General features: G+C 54.7%; 2 protein-coding genes and 1 long non-coding RNA gene across 3 annotated transcripts; 2 read left to right on the forward strand and 1 right to left on the reverse strand.

The window, feature by feature from the left end:
* Window positions 1–247: 247 nt before the first annotated feature.
* LOC128938566 (cytochrome P450 4F4-like) lies at window positions 248–3,998 on the forward strand. Its single transcript, XM_054278882.1, has 12 exons — window positions 248–433; window positions 725–869; window positions 1,255–1,308; window positions 1,572–1,699; window positions 2,031–2,161; window positions 2,376–2,643; window positions 2,929–2,995; window positions 3,070–3,199; window positions 3,269–3,402; window positions 3,484–3,548; window positions 3,633–3,715; window positions 3,815–3,998. The coding sequence occupies exons 1-12, from the start codon at window positions 248–250 to the stop codon at window positions 3,996–3,998; spliced, it is 1,575 nt and encodes a 524-aa protein (XP_054134857.1).
* Window positions 3,999–4,726: 728 nt separating this feature from the next.
* On the reverse strand, window positions 4,727–6,402 carry LOC128938569 (zinc finger protein 239-like). Its single transcript, XM_054278886.1, has 2 exons — window positions 6,321–6,402; window positions 4,727–6,167 (listed from the first exon to the last, which is right to left on the reverse strand). Exons 1-2 carry the CDS (start codon window positions 6,340–6,342, stop codon window positions 5,158–5,160), a joined length of 1,032 nt encoding a protein of 343 aa, XP_054134861.1. The 5' UTR covers window positions 6,343–6,402; the 3' UTR covers window positions 4,727–5,157.
* Window positions 6,403–8,126: 1,724 nt separating this feature from the next.
* On the forward strand, window positions 8,127–15,908 carry LOC128938577 (uncharacterized). The gene is made up of 4 exons (XR_008483174.1): window positions 8,127–8,241; window positions 8,801–8,872; window positions 14,220–14,971; window positions 15,049–15,908. It is a non-coding gene; the product is annotated as an uncharacterized LOC128938577 (long non-coding RNA).
* Window positions 15,909–19,207: the final 3,299 nt, after the last annotated feature.

Here is a 19,207-nt window from a genome sequence, read left to right on the forward strand (position 1 = left end):
CGTAACAGCCTCTCCCAGCGAGAAGGGAGAAAAGGAATCGAAAGGAAAACGCGGCGTGGGGGCGGTGGGAAAGGGAAACGAACAATTACCGCACTCCCCTCTGCACTCCTGCCCGCACCTCCGCCTGCCGCGCCGAAAAATAAAACAGCCCGGCATGCGGATCCGGTGACACCCAGCGCTGCACCACGTGACCCCGCAGGTGACACCGCCCACACCCGACCCTTGCCCTGTCCCCAGGATCGGTTCCATGGCGGTGGCCACGGCGCTAGGTTCCCTGGGTGCGGTCGCCCTGGGCACCTTTGTGGTGGCCGTGCTGCTGCGGTGGCTCTGGGATGCGCTGGTGGCTGTCATCCGATTCCGTGCCACTTGTCGCCAGCTGAACAAGTTCCCCATCCCGCCCTGGCGCAATTGGTTGCTGGGACACACCGGCATGGTGAGAGGACAGGGGGTGACACTTTCGGAGACAGGGGTGGAGGCACCTGCAAAGGAACAATTGGGTGGGGGCACCTGTGAGGGGACCGAAGGAATGGGGTGGTGGCACTTGGGGGGATGGTGAGGACGGTGTGGGGGCACCTGCAAGGGGAAAGTGAGGACAGGGTGTTGGCACCTGCAAGAGGAAAGTGGGGCAGAAACAAGTGTCCCCAAGGCTGGCAGTGTCCTGAGGACACACACGTCCCTGAGCCTATCTGTGCCCCCAATGGCACACGTGTCCTGTTGTCCCCAGGGCCAGAGCACGGAGGAAGGCCTACAGCAGGTGGACACCTTGGTGGCCCAGTACCGTCATGGCTGCCTCTGGTGGGGACTTCCCTGGCTGCCTGTGCTGCGCCTCTTCCACCCCAGCACCCTCCGGCCACTCCTCAGTGCCTCAGGTAGGACATGGGACATCAGACGGGTCCCCAGGGCCACCCATGGGTGTCACCGCACCTGGCACAGAGACCTGGCAGTGCCCAGGCAGTGGCCACCAACCCAAGCCCACAGGTCCCCAGAGATGTCACCATTGGCAGGCCAAATGCCGCCCCCATAGTGGCCACCAACCTGTCCTTGAGGTTCCCCAAGGCCACCCAAATGTGTCACCATGTTCAGCCTCTGGTTGTCCCCCAACCCTCATCCTTTGGTGGCCATGGGTGCTGGGAGAAGGTCCCCACCTGATGGTTAATGGGTGCAGACAGGGTGGGGCCACCCCCAGTGTCCCCACGCAGGGAACCTGATGGCACCCCAGTGAATCCCTGCCCACCCCATCCTTGTATCCTGCAGCTTTCGTGGCCCCCAAGGACAAAATTTTCTACGGCTTCCTCAAGCCCTGGCTGGGTGAGTGGGGGAGGTTAGGATGGGGACAGCACCCAGGGGTGCCCCGTGAATGGAGTTGGGTGTCACAGGGGTGGGGAGAGCACCCCTGGGTGGCCCCCCAGGATGGATCCTGGTGTGTCGCATGGGACAGGGGCGGTGGACGACAGGGACATCATCCTTGGGTGTCCCCAGATGGATCTCTGTGTGTCACAGGGGACAGGGGTGGTGAGGGACAGGGACAACCCCCTGGGTGCCCTCAGCGGACCCCAGTGTCCTCTCCCCAGGAGAGGGGCTGCTGCTGAGTGATGGGCAGCGCTGGGCGCGGCACCGGCGACTCCTGACGCCTGCCTTCCATGGGGATGTGCTCCGGAATTACCTGAGAATCTTCAACCAGAGCACCCGCGTGCTGCTCGTGAGAGATCCCAGATGGGCATGAGTCTCCACCTGCACCCCAAATCCTGAGTGCTGCACCCCAAATTCTGACCTGCATCCCAAACCCTGAGTCCTGCACCCAAAATTCTGTCCTGCACCCACTGCTGCATCCTGAGTCCTGTCCTGTACCCAAATTCTTTACTGTCCCATACCCCAAACTCAAAGCTGCCCCCAAACCTCAACTCCATCCCTCGTTCATCACCACATTCCTGTTCTACACCCTCTCCCCAACTCTTCCCCCTCTCCCACCCCCCAATTTATCCCCTGTCTCCTGTCCCTGATTCCCTCCCCAACCCAGCCCTTCCCCGCAGGCCAAGTGGGCGGCAGCAGCAGAGGCAGCTGGTGGGGGGCCAGTGGAGTTGGAGGTGCTGCAGCCCCTGAGCCTCCTCACCCTGGACACACTCCAGAAGTGCATCTTCAGCCACGAGAGCCACTGCCAGGAGTGAGTGTCGCCTGTCCCCACTGTTCATCCTAGAGTGCCCTGGTGACGCTACCATTGTCCCTGCTGGCCATCCTGGTGGCTGTGCTGGCCCTGCCATAGTCCCTATTGGCCATCCTGTCCAATCACTCTCCCTGTTGATCATTCTAGTGGCCCCAATGGTCCTGCTGTCATCCATGCTGGTGGCCACAGTGTCCCCCCATTGTCCCTGGTACAGGCAGCCCAGTGAGTACATCCAGGCCATCTTGGAGCTGAGCTCGTTGGTGGTCCGGCGCCAATTCCAGCCACTTCTCCACCCCTGGTGGCTCTACAGCCTCTCCTCTGATGGCCGGCGCTTCACCCGTGCCTGTGCCACTGTCCACGCTTTCACTGCTGATGTGGTGCAGCGCCGGCGCCAGGCACTCGCCTGCCTGGGCCACCAGGCCTGGCTGGATGGCCACCGGGGACGCAGCATGGACTTCATCGACCTCCTGCTGCTCACCAAGGTGGGGCTGAGGTGGTGGCCATGGGGACATGGAAGTGGTCAAGAGAGTGGTGGTGGCCATGGAAGGATTGGCCATAGAGGTCAGTAGGATGCTGGTGGCCATGGGGGGCTTGGGCCTAGACTGGTGGCCACAGTGGAACAGTGGTGGCCATGGGCAGCATTGACCATAGAGCTGGTGGCCAGTGGGATTGTGGTGCCATAGGGTGGTGGCCATGGATGGGATTTGGCCCCAGGTGGCCCACAGACTGGTGGCCCCAGTGGCCTGTGGCCCACCTTGCCCCTGCAGGACGAGAATGGCCGCACCCTGTCGGACGAGGACATCGCGGCTGAGGCTGACACCTTCATGTTTGAGGGTGAGCACGAGCTCCCAGGTGCCACTGGGGAGGAGCCACTCTAGTGTCCCCTCACTCACCCAGTGTCCCCACAGGCCATGACACCACGGCCAGTGGCCTGGCATGGCTCTTCTACAACCTGGCCGGCCATCCTGAGCACCAGGAGCGATGCCGCCAGGAGGTCCAGGAGCTCCTGGCTGGCCGGGACACTGCAGACATTGAATGGTGAGATGTCCCCAGGGCCACCCCGGCCATGTGGCTTGGGAGCATGGTGCCACCCCCGCTTGTCCCCAGGGAGGACCTGTCCCAGCTGCCCTTCACCACCATGTGCATCAAGGAGAGCCTGCGGCTGCACCCTCCTGTCACTGCTGTGTCCCGGCGCTGCACCGAGGACATCCCCCTGCGTGATGGCCGTGTCATCCCCAAGGGTATGGCATGGCCAGGGTGTCCCCAGTGTCACCACCCACCCTCATCTGCTGTCCCTAAAGTGGCCATTCCCATCCCACCAGGGGTCATCTGCCTGATGAGCATCTACGGGACCCACCACAACCCAGACCTCTGGCCCGAGCCTGAGGTAGGGCCACCCTCTGAGGTGTCCCTGTCACTATGGTGGTGACAGCTGTGTTCCCTCGGTGTGACTGCATCGGTGTCACCCCAGGTGTTCAATCCTCTGAGGTTCAGTCCGGAGAACAGCAAGGAACGGTCCCCGTCGTCATTCATCCCCTTCTCTGCTGGCCCCAGGTATGTGCTGGAGTGGGGACAGGAGTGTCCCCAAATGTCACCCCTGTCCCTGGCTGGGTTCACAGTGGGGTGACAGTGACAGTGGGGATGTGGTGGCAGGAACTGCATCGGGCAGAGCTTTGCCATGTCTGAGATGAAGGTGGCAGTGGCATTGACACTGTCCCGGTTCGTGCTGCGGAGAGACAATGCGAGGCCGCCCCCGCGCCGCAAGCCCGAGCTGATCCTGCGTGCCGAGGACGGGCTCTGGCTGCTGCTGGAGCCACTGGCGAGAGGGCCTGAGTGACACGGGTCACCAGGACATGGGGACATCCTGTAAAGCGGGTGTCACAGCCAGGGGAGGAGCAGGGAATAAATGGTAGCATGAAAGGGACAGTATCATGGTGGTGGTGGGAATGTGTTGTCCTTGGCCGTGGGACACTCCATTGCATGGACATGTCAACCCATGGACTTGTCCTCTAGGCCACTTGTGTTGCCATCCATGGCCATGTCCCCCATGTCCTCATCCATGGCTATAGAGCCCCATGTCACCATCTCTATCTGTGACACCCCCCCCCCCCCATGCCCTATATCACCATCCACAGCCATGTCCGCACCCATGTCCTTGTCCCTGTCCCCATCCCTGCCATGTCCCCCAATGTCACTATCCATGTCTTAGTTGAATGTCTTTATTTTACCCCAGTGTTTGGGTGAAGGGATGAAGAAAAATGAAGGAAAATCAAAGCCAAAATAAAAGGATTTACGTGTCCATGCTGCTGAGTATCCGTGTCCCCGGGCGGGTAGAAAGGACCTTTTCTAGAGGGATTTCCACTCCACTGTCTTCAAAATCCTGGGTTTTTTGCCCCAGTCCATCACCATTTGCCTGTGGAAGATGCCTGTGGGCCAGAGAGAATTACAATCATGGAATGATTCAGGTTGGAAAAGACTTCCAACACAATCCAGTATTCCTTGATGCCACTCAAAGAAATGATAGGATGCAAAAGGTGAGACTTTTTGGGGTCAAAAGTGAAAAACTCTGCTGTCCCCTATGAAATTCTGATGTCTGTTTGCATCCCAATGGATTTTTCTCTGGCTGCGTCAAAGTGCTCAAGGGGAGCCAGGAAGATGTGGAGACCACCAGCCAGGTGTCTTCCCAACATGGATCACCAGGACCATGGATGACCAAGTCTCTGCACAGTGAGGGTCACTGTGGACCATCCAATGGTGGTCCTCCAATAGCGGATGGAGTTGAAGCAGCACTCAAAGCTCTTCCTGCACACAGGGCACTTGTAGGGCATCCCTTACTGCTGCCTCCCTTGGTGTTGGGTCACGGTAGAGTTCTGGGAGAAGCTCTTCCCACACTTGGGACACTGTCAGGGCCTCTCCCCCGTGTGGATCCGCTGGTGGGTGAGGAGGGTGGAGTTTTTCTTAAAGCCCTTCCTGCAGTCAGGGTAGCAGAAAGGCCTCTATTCTGTGTGAATCTGCTGATGCTTGAGGAGACGGTATCGACTCTGAAACCTCTCCCCACACTCAGAACACTCATAGGGCCTCTCCCCAGTGTGGATCCTCTGGTGGGCAATCAGATTGGAGTTCTGGCTGAAGCATTTCCCACATTCTGAGCACGTGTAGGGGCATTCCCCAGTGTGCATTGTCTGGTGGATGATCAGGTCAGAGCTGTCACGGAAGCCCTTCCCACATTCCCCACACACAAAGGGTCGTATCCCAGTGTGGATCATCTGGTGGCGGTTCAGATGGCTGCTATTCCTGAAGCCTTTCCCACATTCTCCACATTTATAGGGCCGTTCATCAGCATGGATCCTCTGGTGGAGTTTCAGGCTGGAGCTGAACCTGAAGCTCTTCCCACATTCCCCACACTCGTGGGGCCGTTCCCCGGTGTGGATCCGCTGGTGAGCAATCAGGTCGGAGCTGACGTTGAAGCTCTGTCCACACTCCCCACACTCATAGGGTCGTTCCCCGGTGTGAATCCTCTGGTGGACCATCAGGTCAGAGGTGTCTCTGAAGCTCTTCCCACATTTCCCACACTCATAGGGCCTTTCTCCAGTGTGGATCTTCTGGTGGCGGTACAGGTGGGAGCTGATCCTGAAGCTCTTCCCACATTCCCCACACTTGTGGGGCCGTTCCCCGGTACGCATCCTCTGGTGGATGAACAGGTTGTAGCTCCTGCGGAAACTCTTCCCACATTCCAAGCACTGGTGGGGCTTCTTGCCATCATCAAGCTGCTCATTGACCACCACTTTAGAGCTCTGGCCAGATCTCTGGCTGCCTTCCAGGCACAGGCTGGGTCTTTCCACCTCAGAGCATCCTGGGCTGCGTTTGCAGCCCCTCCTCGTGCGGCATCTCCGGGGCTTTTCCTCCCCATTGGCTTCCTGCGCCGTGGAGCTGCTCAAAACGGCCTCTTCCACCAGGTTCTGCCGCGGGCATTTGTCCTCCCTGCTCTCCATGCTCAGCTCCTGCTCTGGGGGAGGAAGGACAAGGACAGGATGGGATTTGCCTCTGTGCCACAGGCAAGGGCAAGGAGATCCCCCCAGGGCTGTGCTGCAGCCGGGGCCGTGCTGGGCTGGGAGATGGAGCAGCACAGAGGGGAAAGGGGCACTGACTTCCTCCTCACCTGCCAGGCTGTCCCAAGGCATCTTCCTCTTCCTTGCAGACTTCTCCTCTATTCAGATAAGGTTTGGAAATGGGAAATCCTGATTTGGGGGAAAAACAAGATGTGAGTGCATTGCCTTCGGAGGTCCCACTGGCCAAGTCCATCTCTAGAAGTCACCGGGTGTCTGGTGGCCAGAAATACCTCCAAAAAGCAAGAAGTCCAGAAACCTCTCCCAGGAGTTTCCTGTTTCCAGTGTCCTCACTTTGGGGTTATGGGGGTCCCTCATCTCAGAGCTGCTGGGGGGCCGTGGGTCCTGGGCATTCTCCCTCCCCTGGGTTCTGCTTACACACGCTGAGGGTCTTTTGGGGGGTCCCAGGGGTGAAATTATGATGCTCGTATCCCCATTTGTCTGAAATAAATTTTGCACCTTTATAACACTGGTTCTGAGAACAAAGAGGGAGGAAGAAGAAGCACGGAATTTGTTTTCAGAACCCCTTTCACTCCTCCACATTCCTGCTCTTCTGTTGTCTGCAGATGGACAGACAGCAGGGCAGAGCCCTCCTTTGCTTTTGGTTAGTTTTAGCTAGCAGAGGAAGAGAAGTTCCCTGGACTGTGGTTTTTGGTTTTCCTTTTCTTTGGACCTGTCTACACCTGCTCTGGACTGAACACCCAGAAGAGCACCAGGTGCTCACACCTGTGCCCCACTGGGGCTGGGCCGCGGCATTTCCAGCACCAGAGAGACTGAGCAAGCCAAACTACAGCCCACGGAGGGATTCTGTGAGTTTGTCATCTCTTTTGGAGCAGCAAGGGGTTGTATTGTTGAATATTGTTTATTTTTGGGGCTGGTGAGTGCTTTGCCTGTTAAAGAAACAGTTTTTCCACTTCTCTCCAAGGAAATCTTTTTCCAGAACCAGATGAGAGAGGGGCCGCTTAAATTTGCTCTTCTAGAGGAAACACCTTTAGAGGTTTTTCTCCCAAAATTGCCCTAAACCAGGAAATTGGCGTGGGCTTTGAAGGTCCCGCTGGCCAAGTCCATTTCTAGAAGTCACTCAGTGTCTGGTGGCCAGAAAAACTTCCAAAACTCAAGAAGGAGACAAAAAAACCTCTCCCAGGCGTTCCCTGTTCCCAGTGTCCTTATTTTGGGGTTTGGGGGTCCCTCTTCTCAGAGCTGCTGGGGGCCCATGGGTCCTGGGCATCCCCCCTCTCCCGGGTCCTGCTCAGGCATGCTGAGGGTCTTTTGGGGATCTCAGGGCTCATCCTCTCCTCATTCGAACGTGGCTCCCAGGTGTTCCAGGGTGCCCTTTCTCCAGCATCCCTGCACTCCAGGCACTCAGCGCTTCCCCTGCTCCACGACAATACTTTCAGGGTCGGGGAGCCCTGCCCCACTCATCTCCCGGCTCCACCACCCATCCAGCCTGCCGGAGCTCCCCCGGCTCTGCTATCGCCCCTCTCCCCACGCCGGGGCTCCCCCCTTTCATCCCCCGGCTCTCCCGGGGATCCCCAAAACCCGTGTCGTGTCGTGTCCCGCCCCGCCGGCACCGGGCGATCGCCACGTGGGCCCCGCAAAATCCCCCCAGGGCCATTTGCGGCTCAGCTCTGCACTCCTGCGAGATCCAAAAATATCTCCTCATCGAATAATACAAAATACCTCTCCCAGCGACACCGAAATATATTTGGGACTCGACTCCGGAATCGGCAGGGCCTAAACCACAGCAAAATCCCCTTCTCCCCGCCAAAAAAACCCTCTCGGAGCTGCCGAGGGAGCGGAGGAGGAGCGGGAGGAAGGGGAGGGAGACGGGAAGGGGAGGAGCAGGAACAGGAGGAGCACGAAGGGGAGCAGGTCGAGCAGGAGCGGCAGCAGTGGAAGGAGCATTGCGGGGTTCCACGGCGAGCCCGCAGCTCGGCTGGGCCCGGCAGCATCGCATTGCCCCGCATCCCGCAGGTGAGCGCCGGGGGGAAGCTCGCCCCGAGTCGATCGCGGCAGCTCCGAGAGGGTTTTTTTGGCGGGGAGAAGGGGATTTTGCTGTGGTTTAGGCCCTGCCGATTCCGGAGTCGAGTCCCAAATATATTTCGGTGTCGCTGGGAGAGGTATTTTGTATTATTCGATGAGGAGATATTTTTGGATCTCGCAGGAGTGCAGAGCTGAGCCGCAAATGGCCCTGGGGGGATTTTGCGGGGCCCACGTGGCGATCGCCCGGTGCCGGCGGGGCGGGACACGACACGACACGGGTTTTGGGGATCCCCGGGAGAGCCGGGGGATGAAAGGGGGGAGCCCCGGCGTGGGGAGATGGGCGATAGCAGAGCCGGGGGAGCTCCGGCAGGCTGGATGGGTGGTGGAGCCGGGAGATGAGTGGGGCAGGGCTCCCCGACCCTGAAAGTATTGTCGTGGAGCAGGGGAAGCGCTGAGTGCCTGGAGTGCAGGGATGCTGGAGAAAGGGCACCCTGGAACACCTGGGAGCCACGTTTGAATTGATATAAAATTTATACCTTTAATTTTAAAGCAAGCAAGCAAGCAGCGCTGGGTGGCCGGGGAGTCGCTGCTCCACTCATGGCACACACCACTTACGAGTTTGGTAAAGTATATATACTGTTTTTAAACCCACAAAGCATTTTCTAATGTGCTTGGTTAGTCCAAATCAGCAAATAACAATAGGCTAGGATCAGGAATTTCATAATCTTTCCAGGTGGTTGTTGATTCCTATCCTTCTTGTGTTCGTCTGGAGGGAGGCCTTACACTGGTGTCTGCTACATCATTTTGTCAAGTGCATCAAGCTTTTTATTATACATAACTATTTAATTGCTTTGTTGCAATATCTCTTAGCTTTACCCCAACTTCCTCCATTTTATTCTAAGTATCAGTCGTCTTGCTACTTCATCTCTTTTACTCTACTATACTTCTTTGATTTTGATGCTTTATTTGGCTATTTGGTCAGAAAGTTTCACAACTTTTCTTTGTGTCTATTTTGGACACAGCAGATAGAAGCATTTGCTGATTCCATTGCCAATTGATGCAAATCACAGAAACATTTTTCACAATCCTTCCCCTTTATGTTATTGATTCATGTCTTTGTTTCAAATTGAGCTAATACTTTTTGGGTTGCAGTTTTTTGGTTCTGCTTTGCCTTGACTATCATAAGGGAGTGAGTTTCTTCTCCCGTGGTTGTTATTTTAGGGTTTATGGGCTTTGCTGAAATCTGCATTCCCTGGATCACTGAGTATATTAGCCTAATAAAGCATGGAACCATACATGGTATAAACAATAGACCTAATGCAGAACAAAGCAACATGAACCCTCATTTTTCCACCAGGCTCCTTCAAACAAATTATTCCACCAATTGTCAGTTAATATGGAATTCCATTTTTGCACTAGAACACGTGCAACTTGTTTAATTTCGCCTGCCCAATTTGTAATAGCTTCTCCATTATCATCAGTCTCTAAACAGCACTCAGACGTACTAAATTTTCCACAAAATGCCCTTCTTCAGCTAATAAATAATCTAGGACTAGCCTATTCTGATATACTGCCACTCTGGTCTGGGTTAGTTGTCTAGCTACAAGCTTCAGTGCCTCTGATGTTTGATTAGAAGTAATTTCTACAATGGCCTGTAATCTAATGATTTGGTTAAGCATACACATAGGGATTCTATAACCCCAGCTGCCGTCCTGAGCCCAGGAGGCAGGATTGTAGTAATCTGTGATCTGTTGGGAAGTCCATTCTTCATTTTTCCAGGGCTGTTTTCCTCCTATTTCAGTTTGTTTTCTTCTGCGCAGAGTTTCGTAAAGAGGTAGTCCTGAACATTCACCTTTGCTCTTTGGTAGCAAAAAGAATGCAGGTTGTATAATTCAAATTGTACAGGTACCTCTCCATCTCTTTGATATTCATTATATGCCCTTTTACCAGCGATCCAAAATAATCCATTTGAAGCTGTCCAATTTTCAGCCATCTTACCCAGATTTTCCCAATATCCCCTAAGATCTTTTACCTCGTCAAAAGGATTAGCATGTGTTACACTTTTCCAGAAAACAGTACCCTTGGTACAGTTGATAGACCAATAACCTGTTGGTGGTTTCGGCCACCATGTTGTAAAAGTGGAGTTGGTGGTATATATTTTCTTGCAGTGGGTTTGTCCTACGTTTGTAATAAAATTGTTTCCTTTCCTAGAAATACAAATTTGATCTACTACTTTGTGACTCAATGTTTACCTGTCAGGTTGAATTTCATTAAATCTTTGTGTCCTGTTCCATAATATAAACTGATCAGGTCCAACCCCTTCTCCTCTCCATGCCATTGCTCGGTCATTTAGGATCCCCATAAAGCCAACAGTAAGTCACATTTAATTCCTTAACTACTTTTTGCATCAGATCAATACACAAATTTTTTTCCTAACATAGGGAGGTCCCAATCACTGAGTCTTTTCTGTATTTTTTTATACAGGTCACTTCCTGCTCTTGTTCTTTTTTGGTTTGAATTTCCCCTAAATTCTTTGTGACTTTTTTCACTAATTCTTCCTTGAATTTATCTTGTACTCCCCCTTTATCTGAGTATCCCCACATTCCACCTTTGGTAAAACAGAGGAACGGTTCTCCTCGGGGACAAAATTGGTAGTTTCGCGGTGCCCATCTTCCCATTCCTGAATTTGTTGCTACCCAGTAACTCTTTTCTCCTATTGTACAGGTTTCAGGTTTTCCTGGCTCATAACATCGTGCATTAATATGAGTGTTTGGTGCAAATGCTCGGGCTGTGGTCCGGCCATACTTTACATTTTGGTAGCCCTTCAAGTAGGGACTGGTTATCCCATTCTCTGGAAGACTCAGCAGTACCAGAAGGCCCCACAGTTTTATTATCCCTCTTCCTTCTCTGCCTACTAGGGTGCTCCCAGCAGTGAGGGGTATCATCTTCTCGGCAGCAAGGATATTCTTCATGGGTTCTGTATGAGCTTTCCTGGGTTTCGTGCCATTTCTTAAATACTTCCCAGTTCTTTGCTTTGACTGGCTCAGATCCGCAAGGGACTCGATTATGTCTGAGATGCTCAATCTTTTTATTATTTGCCTCACTTGATTGTCCCCCTCTTAATCCGTATTTCCACAACATCCGCCACTCATAAGAATCTAGTTCTAATGTTCCTTCCTCTATTCTCTATTTTTTTTACAATATATTCAGTTAAAATCTGTTCAATGTGTTTACACTCTGGACACAATCCACTTGGAGGATAACCCCTGCGACAATGATAATACCACCTCTCCTTACAATAGTTTCATTCAGTGCTCCCAAAGGATAGCAATTACAATCCTGTTCAGTACAGGTTATTTTATCTCCCAGCATCTCTTGAGAATATGGCATTCTGTATAACGCCTTACATGGGGAGATCCCATGCTCTGAGTTCGGCATTGTTCGAATATTTAACAATGCCAATGGTAAGCACTTAATCCAAGATAGTTTTGTTTCAATCATTAGTTTTGCTAGCTGATGCTTTAGGGCCTGGTTCATTCTTTCTACTCTCCCCAAACTGTGAGGTTGCCAAGGGGTATATTATTCCCAAGAGACCCCTAGAGCTTTCATTACTTCTTTTAACACTTTTGAGGTAAAGTGGGAATCCTGATCCGAATCAATCACTCCAATCACCCCAAATCGTGGAATTATTTCTTCTAAACTAATCTTTGTAACAAAATGTGCTGTTGTTTGTGTCACAGGGTAGATCTCTATCCAATGAGTTAATTGGTCTGCTATTACTAACAAATACTTATCTCTTCCCGCTTTCAGTAATTTGGTAAAATCCAATTGTATCTTTTCAAAAGGCCTATATGCAGTTTTTCTGCCTCCCTGCAGGGTCTGTCTAGATGTCTTCTTGGTAATTTTCTGGCAAATAATGCATCCTTGTGTCTTCTGTTTTGCTATATCAAACATTCTTAGACACCCTAAAAACTTTACCAAGTGGTCACTTAGTGCTCGTGTTCACCAATGAGTTCATTAGTGTAATTGGTGAATTATTCTTGTAACATAACTTTTAGATAGCAGTTCTCTACCATCCGGTAAAAGCCACTTATCCTCTTCTAGCTTAGCCCCTAGTTTCTCCATCTCTTGTATTTCCTATGAGATATAGCATTTTTGATACTTTGTATCATCTTCACTTTTATTCAAATTATTTAAGAACACGGCTAAGCATACTGCTGCCCTTTGTGCTTCTGCATCAGCCAAATTATTCCCATGAGTCCGATAATCTGTTCCCCTCTGGTGTCCTCTTATATGGACAACAGCTATCCCTGATGGACCCCTCAAAGCTTCTAATACTCTTACTCTTATGGAAACAATTGGATTACTTATTTCTATCTTAATGGGTCCAATCTTCAGCTTTCCTATTATGGTGCCACACTTTGGGATTAATTCTGTCTTCCTCTTATGACGTTAAGGTACCGCCCCCCCCCCCCCCCCCAGCAGTTAGGGCACCGGAATTTTGGGGTGCTGGTGTGGCCAGGACAGTGGGAGAAGGAGGCAAAAGAAGGTTTTGGGGATGCTGTGGGTGCTGTCACACACCTGGCAACCCCTTAGGGATGTGAGGACACAGCAGGTGGAGGTCTTGGCTTGTTGGGTGTCACAGGAGTTAAATGAGTGCTATGTGGGTATGGGCAGGGGATGTCACCCCTAAATGGCGTTGTCACCACACAAGTGGGGGTTATCACCCCCTAAACAGGAGTTGTTACCACAGAAAGGGGGCTTGTCACCACACAAATGGGGGTTGTCACTGCACAAATGGGGTGGGAAGGAGTGAGAGGGGACCCCAGGTGAGTGGGGTGGGGTCACTCTCATGGGTGGGCACTGAGAGATGATGGTAGGGACAGGTGGCTTGGTGTGGTGGGACGTCTTCGGGTCTCCTGGGTGGTCACCACCATGTCCTGTGGATGGCCACCGCTGTGCTGCCTGGGGGGACACCACGGTTTTTCCTTGATGACCACCACCGTGTCCTCTGTATGGACACAACTCTGTCCCCTAGATGGCCACCACTCTCTCCCCTGGGTGGTGGTCCCTGAGTGGGTGTCCCTAGGTGGCCACCACCATGTCCCCATGGCCAACACTCTTGTGTCCCTTGGACACTGGCCCCCTCATGTCCCCGCCAATGGACACCCTGAGTAGCCGCTTCCCATCTCCTCAGTAACTCCCAGGAGAACCCTCCCACACCCAGGCTGAGGGTCCCTCAGATGTTCTCATGTGTCCCCAAAGACCTATCAATCTCCTTGTCTCCGCATGGACTCTGCCATGTCTCCAAGGACTCACTGAGCCCCTCGTCAGCACGTGGACTCTGACATGTTCCTAAGGGCTTAAGGGACACATGGAGCCCCTTGTCCCACTGCATGTGGGGGCTGGTCCCTACTGGGGCACCCTGTAATTGCTGTGGCTCCTGCTGGGCTCCATGTTCCTGCACCACACCCTAGAGCCATGCTAGAGCTGCTGCACCTGTTCCCATGTCATGAGGGATATGCCGAGCTTCCACCAGGATACCCACAGTTGGGACAACATTGGCTGTCGGGAGCTGGCACCCTCTGAGGGAGCTGGCACCCCCAAGGGAGCTGTCATTGTACCCTGGTGGGCCCTGTCACCACCTGAAGGACCTGTTGCCCTCCAAGGTCCCCATCACTTTCCCCTTGTAATTCCCCACCACTATCCCCCCTACTGTCCCTATCACTGTCCCACCATGGTCCCTATCACTCTGTGGTCCCTTTTGCCCCCCATGGTCCCCATCCCTGTCCCTTTGCAGTCCCCACCACTATGCCCCCATGGTTCCCACCACTGGGTCCCCACTGTCAGGTCCTTGTAGCTTCGTGGTGGGCTTGGATGGGTACCTGTACGAGGGTCGGGGGTGGCACTGGGTCAGTGCCCACACCAAGGACTACAATACCAAGGGCTTCAGCACTAGCATCTTCCAGGACTTCTTGGCCACACTGCCGGACCCCAACACCCTGGTCCTGATGCAGAATGAACTCCAGCCTCTGGCTGCATCCAGCCAGACTTCATCCTGTGTGGCCAGCTCAGCCCCACCAACTGCCCTGGCAACACCCTCTTCCAGGAGATCCAGAGCTGGCCCAGCTTCTAGGGGACACTGGTGTCCACAGGGCTTGGGGTGGGTGTCCCATTGGGGTTGGTGGGAGGAGGTTTGGGGTGATGATGCTGGGACTGACTGAACCCTGTGTTGTCCTCCATGGTCATGTCCCATGCCGTGTCCCGTGCCCTGTGTCCCATGCCATGCTCCACGGTCATTCCCATGTCCCTGTGCTCTCCAGCCATGTTCCATGTCCTGTGTCCTGTGCCGTGCTCCAGGGTCATGTTCCAACCCACAGCATACCCTGTGCCATGTGTCCTGTGCTGTGTCCCACGCTATACTTCACACCATGCCCCATGCCATGCCCCAGGCCCCACACTAAGCTGTGCATGGCTGCCTCTTTCTGTCACTCCTACCATCTCCATCACTGTCCCCATCACTGCTCCCTTCTTGCTGCTGCACCAGCTGATCCCTGGGTTAAAGGGATCAGCTTCCTCCAGGATCGGTGTGGCTTTGCCTGGCCCAGGGTCCTGCTGCTGGCTGTCCTGTGCCCCCCAGGATGGGGGATGACACTGGCACACATCTGCACACACCTGGTATTGGGGCTGGCAGCAGGGCTGGCACCCATCTGGGACTGGGGTGGGGACCGTCCTAGATCAGTGGCATCATGGTACCAGGCCTGGGAAATGAGGCTGGGAACTGGGACTGGGGCTGAGGAGTGGGGCTGGACACTGAAGCTGGGCAGTGGGACTGGCCACCAGTACTGGGCATTGACACTGGGCACTGGACAGTTGGACTGGACAGCAGGGATGGCCACTGAGGCTGGACACTGGCACTGGGCATTAGCACTGGGCACTGAACCAGGAGCAGGATAAACCCCTCTGTCCCTTCTCCTTTGCCCCCCTGAGCTCCCCTTTGCCTACCCAAAGCTTGGCTGCACCAGATACCAGCAGGATTTGGCACCTTTGGGGGATGTTTCCCAGGGAAAGAGGGGTGGTCTGGGCGTACTGTGTGTGCTGACTCTGGTCCCTCCCAGACCGAGATGGGAGGACCTCCTGGGGGGCTGCGAGAAGCCCTAAAAAGAGACTGCCCCCTAACCTCCCAGTTCATCAATCTCAAGGTGGGCACCCCCTGCCCCTGATCCCACCCCCTCCAAGGGCCTCGGGGGTGACACAAGCTGTCTGTGTTCCCTCCTCCAGGGGCTGTTGTGGAAGAGGCTCCTCCGGGAAAGGAAAAGTCGCAGTAGCACCAAAGTTCACAGAATCATAGAACTAACTGGGTTGGAAAAGATGAAAAGACCTTTGGGATCATCAAGTCCAACCTGTAACCCAACACCACCTTATCAACTAAACCCTGGCACTGAGTGCCACATCCAGTCTTTTTTTATACACCTCCAGGTGCGGTGACTCTACCACCCCCCTGGGTACCCTTGCCAATGCCCAATCACTCAGTAAAGAATTTTTTCCTAATGTCCAGCTTAAACTTCCCCTGGCACAGCTTAAGACTGTGTCCTCTCCTTCTGTCAGTGTTTGCCTGGGAGAAGACACCAGCCCCCAGCTGATTACAACCACCTTCCAGGCGGAAGGAGGGGTGGGTGGGTGTCTGGGTTGTCCTGGTGACACTCCTGTCCCTGCAGGATCCCCATCAGAGTGGATGGGAGGTATGTGGGTGCTGGGGGTCCCCAGTGACATTCTTGTCCCCACAAGGTCCCCACTGGAGCGGTTTTAGGGGAGTTTCAGTGAGATTGTTCCATCTGCAGGGATGCCCTGAGTGCAGCAAACAGGAGAGCTCCCGGCTGGCAGAGGCCCCACTCACAGGGACTTTGCTGCTCACGGCTGCTGTGGCCCCGCACAGCTCCAAGGGGCTCCTTGGGCACCCCTGCTTAGAGGGATGGCCTTTATCACAACAAGCTTTCATCCTGGCCCCAACTTTCCATCAGCAGCTTTCTTTCAAAGTGTGAGAATTAGAATGTGATGCCATTTGGGCAAAAACAAATTTCAAAGTCTATTCAACAACAACAAAACCAGAAGCACATTGAAACATAGCAGTTCATGGGAGTACACAGTGTTTCTGAGAAGCTCCAGAGCAGCTCAGCCCAGGTAGGTCAAGGCCAAGCCCTTGGTCAAGGCCAAGGCCCAACCAGCATATCTCAGATAGATTATGGTGAGGCCTGAAAGGGAGGGGGGGGATATTTAGCATCACAGATTTAAAATCACTTTGAGAAGTATTGTCTCCTCATATTCATTATCATCCAGTGTGTGGGCCACAAATTGGCAGGGAATTACTTGCCTCAGCCTTGATGACACTCCCAGACTTTCCCAGATGAGCTGGCAGTGGAAGACAGTAAAAATTACAGGTGTTATCTGAGCCTGTGTGGCCTCTCAAGTGACTCTTGGCCTCTTTCTCCCCTCTCGACTTGCACGACCCAGGTGGACATAAGTGACAGTATGAACATAAAATATGTTAACTGGTTTTCTGCCCGGCGGAAGGTTGTGACAGGGATATTTGATAAGTGCTGATGACTGAATCTGAGATGCATGGTGTGATCTTGGCTTTGCAATAGCTGCAAGGAAAGTGGGGGCAAAAGTGGCCACCTCTGGGCCCTCAGGAAACTGGCAGCAGGCGGCTCGCACTGGACGCTGGACAGCTCCTTTGACCCGGACAGCTACCAGACCCCTAAATCGTACTCCTTTATTTTCATCATCACGCCCTACCGCAGTATTTTTTTTTAAGATTTTTTTTTTTCTGTTGTCCCCGCCGCGCTCCCAGCGAGCTTTTCGGCTTCGCTTCTGCGCTCTGAGGGAATTCTGTCTTGCCAAGCCGGGCTGTTTTATTTTTCGGCGCGGCAGGCGGAGGTGCGGGCAGGAGTGCAGAGGGGAGTGCGGTAATTGTTCGTTTCCCTTTCCCACCGCCCCCACGCCGCGTTTTCCTTTCGATTCCTTTTCTCCCTTCTCGCTGGGAGAGGCTGTTACGTCGCTCCCCGCGCCGCCCCTCAGGGCCGTCCCCGCTCGGCCGGGCGGTGGCGCGAAGCACAACGGGAAAGGCTTTTCCCGCCGCCGCCCGGGCCCTCAGGCGCGGCTGGCGGCGGCCGGAGAGGAGGCGGCTGCGCGGGGCAGCGAGCGTGTGGGGCGGGCAGGGGAGCCGGGCACGGGCCAGGCTGGGCACGGGCTGCGGGTGCTGCCGGCGGCTGCGCGGTGTCTTGGCCAAGGAGACTTCTGGGTGGGTCGCTGGGAGTCTTGTTTTATGGCGTTTGTCCCACGGCTCTCCCGCTTCTCCTTCAGCCCGCGGCGGGGCCGAGCAGGAGCGCAGCGGGGCGAGGGAGCGATTCAGAAACGAAGGCGGGAGACGGGGTGGGAGCACGGCGGTGTTAGAGACGCAAGCCCCGGGCTCAGATCTCTCGCTGCTGCCGGTCTGGGGACGGGGCCGAGTCAGAAAGCCCGGCGGCTCCTAAAGACTCCCTCCCTCCTTCCCTCCCCGGGAGCGGTGGGACGTGGGGAGGCGCAGGGGAGGGGCAGTGGCGGTGCTGAGGGTGACTGAGAGAGGAGGAAGATTGAAGAGCCTTGGGGTGTCACCACGGAGTGCCTGTGACTGCTCCTGCCGTCTCTTTAGCAGCCCAGTCTTCTAGACTGTGAGCATGGAGTGCCTGTCTCTGCCAGTGACCTCCTGGCTCCCTAGAAGGCCCAGAGAGCCCTGGAATGTCATCATGGAAGCCGTGTGAGTGCAGGTGAGCTCAGGGCTCTTTAGAAACCTGGATCCCTGTAGGATGTGAGGATGGAAGCCTTAGGAGGGCCTTTGAGCTGAGTGCTCTTTAGCAGTTTAGAGAAACCTGGGATGTCGCTGTGGAACCATTGTCAGTGCCGGTGACATCAGAGTTCTTTAGCAGTGCAGAAACACAGGGGATGTCAGCACAGAGCTGCTGTCATTGCCTGTGACCTCAGTGCTCTTTAGGAGCACAGCGGCCACTGGCTTGTCACGATGGATCCCCTCTGAGTGGCTGTGACAAAGCACTTCTTTAGCAGCCTGGAGCCCCCTGGGATGTCCCTGTGGAGTTCCTCTAACAGCGTGTGACCTTATGGTTCTTTTGCAACCTTGGACACATTGGAATGTCACTGCAGAGCCTGTGAGTGCCTGTGACATTACAGCTCTTTAGCAGCATGGAGACACTCGGGATGTTGCCACTGAGACCTTGTGACAGCGTGTGAGGTCAGTGCAGTTTAGCAAACAGGGGACTCCTGGCATGTCCCCATGGAGCCCTTGGGATTGGACATGACCTCAGTGTTCTTTAGGGGCTTGGAGACCTCTGGGATGTCACCACAGAACCTCAGCGAGTGCCTGTGCCAAATGGGTCCCTTAGCATGTCAAGACACCTCTGTTGTCCTCGTGGACACCAGTGACTGCCTGTGACCTTGCAAGTCTTTGGAAGATGTAAGAGCTCTGGGATGTCACCGTGGATGTCCTGTGCCTGTTTGTGGTCTCTCTCCTTCCGAGCAGGCTGGAGACAACTCTGCTATCACCAGGGACTGGAGTGCGGTGGTGGTGGTTCAGGGAGGTGAGGGTGGGGGGAGGAACGTGTGGCAGAGCTCACTGGGAGCTGCTCAGGCACTGAGTCATCAGGGACAGCACCTGAATGAACCCGGGCCCAGGAAACACTCGTGTCCCCACTGGCCAAGTTCTGTCCCAGGGAGCAGGTCTGCCCTCCGCTGGGATGGGAGGCCGTGTCACCCCACTGGAGCAGGGGACCAGGTGTACCCTGTGTCCCCAGCATGCAGAGTCTGGGCACGGAAGGCCAGGTCTACCCACTGGGGTCTCAGACATGGTGTGCCTGCTGCCAGCATGGGAGGCCTTCCCTCCTCTACCCGGGAGACCAGGTCTGCT

Source organism: Melozone crissalis, unplaced genomic scaffold, assembly GCF_028551555.1.
Source record: "Melozone crissalis strain CALT ecotype California unplaced genomic scaffold, PUWL_Pcris_2 ptg000026l_1, whole genome shotgun sequence".
In the NCBI taxonomy this organism is placed as follows: domain Eukaryota; kingdom Metazoa; phylum Chordata; class Aves; order Passeriformes; family Passerellidae; genus Melozone; species Melozone crissalis.

Bases quoted from the DNA above. Each gene is read 5' to 3' on its own strand.
- LOC128938566 (XM_054278882.1), top strand. From the start codon at position 248: ATGGCGGTGGCCACGGCGCTAGGTTCCCTGGGTGCGGTCGCCCTGGGC. The intron at 1,309-1,571 runs GTGAGTGGGGGA...TCCTCTCCCCAG, and splicing joins CTTCCTCAAGCCCTGGCTGG to GAGAGGGGCTGCTGCTGAGT. The intron at 2,644-2,928 runs GTGGGGCTGAGG...TTGCCCCTGCAG, and splicing joins ACCTCCTGCTGCTCACCAAG to GACGAGAATGGCCGCACCCT.
- LOC128938569 (XM_054278886.1), bottom strand. From the start codon at position 6,342: ATGCCTTGGGACAGCCTGGCAG. The intron at 6,168-6,320 runs GTGAGGAGGAAG...TTCCTCCCCCAG, and splicing joins GCCTTGGGACAGCCTGGCAG to AGCAGGAGCTGAGCATGGAG.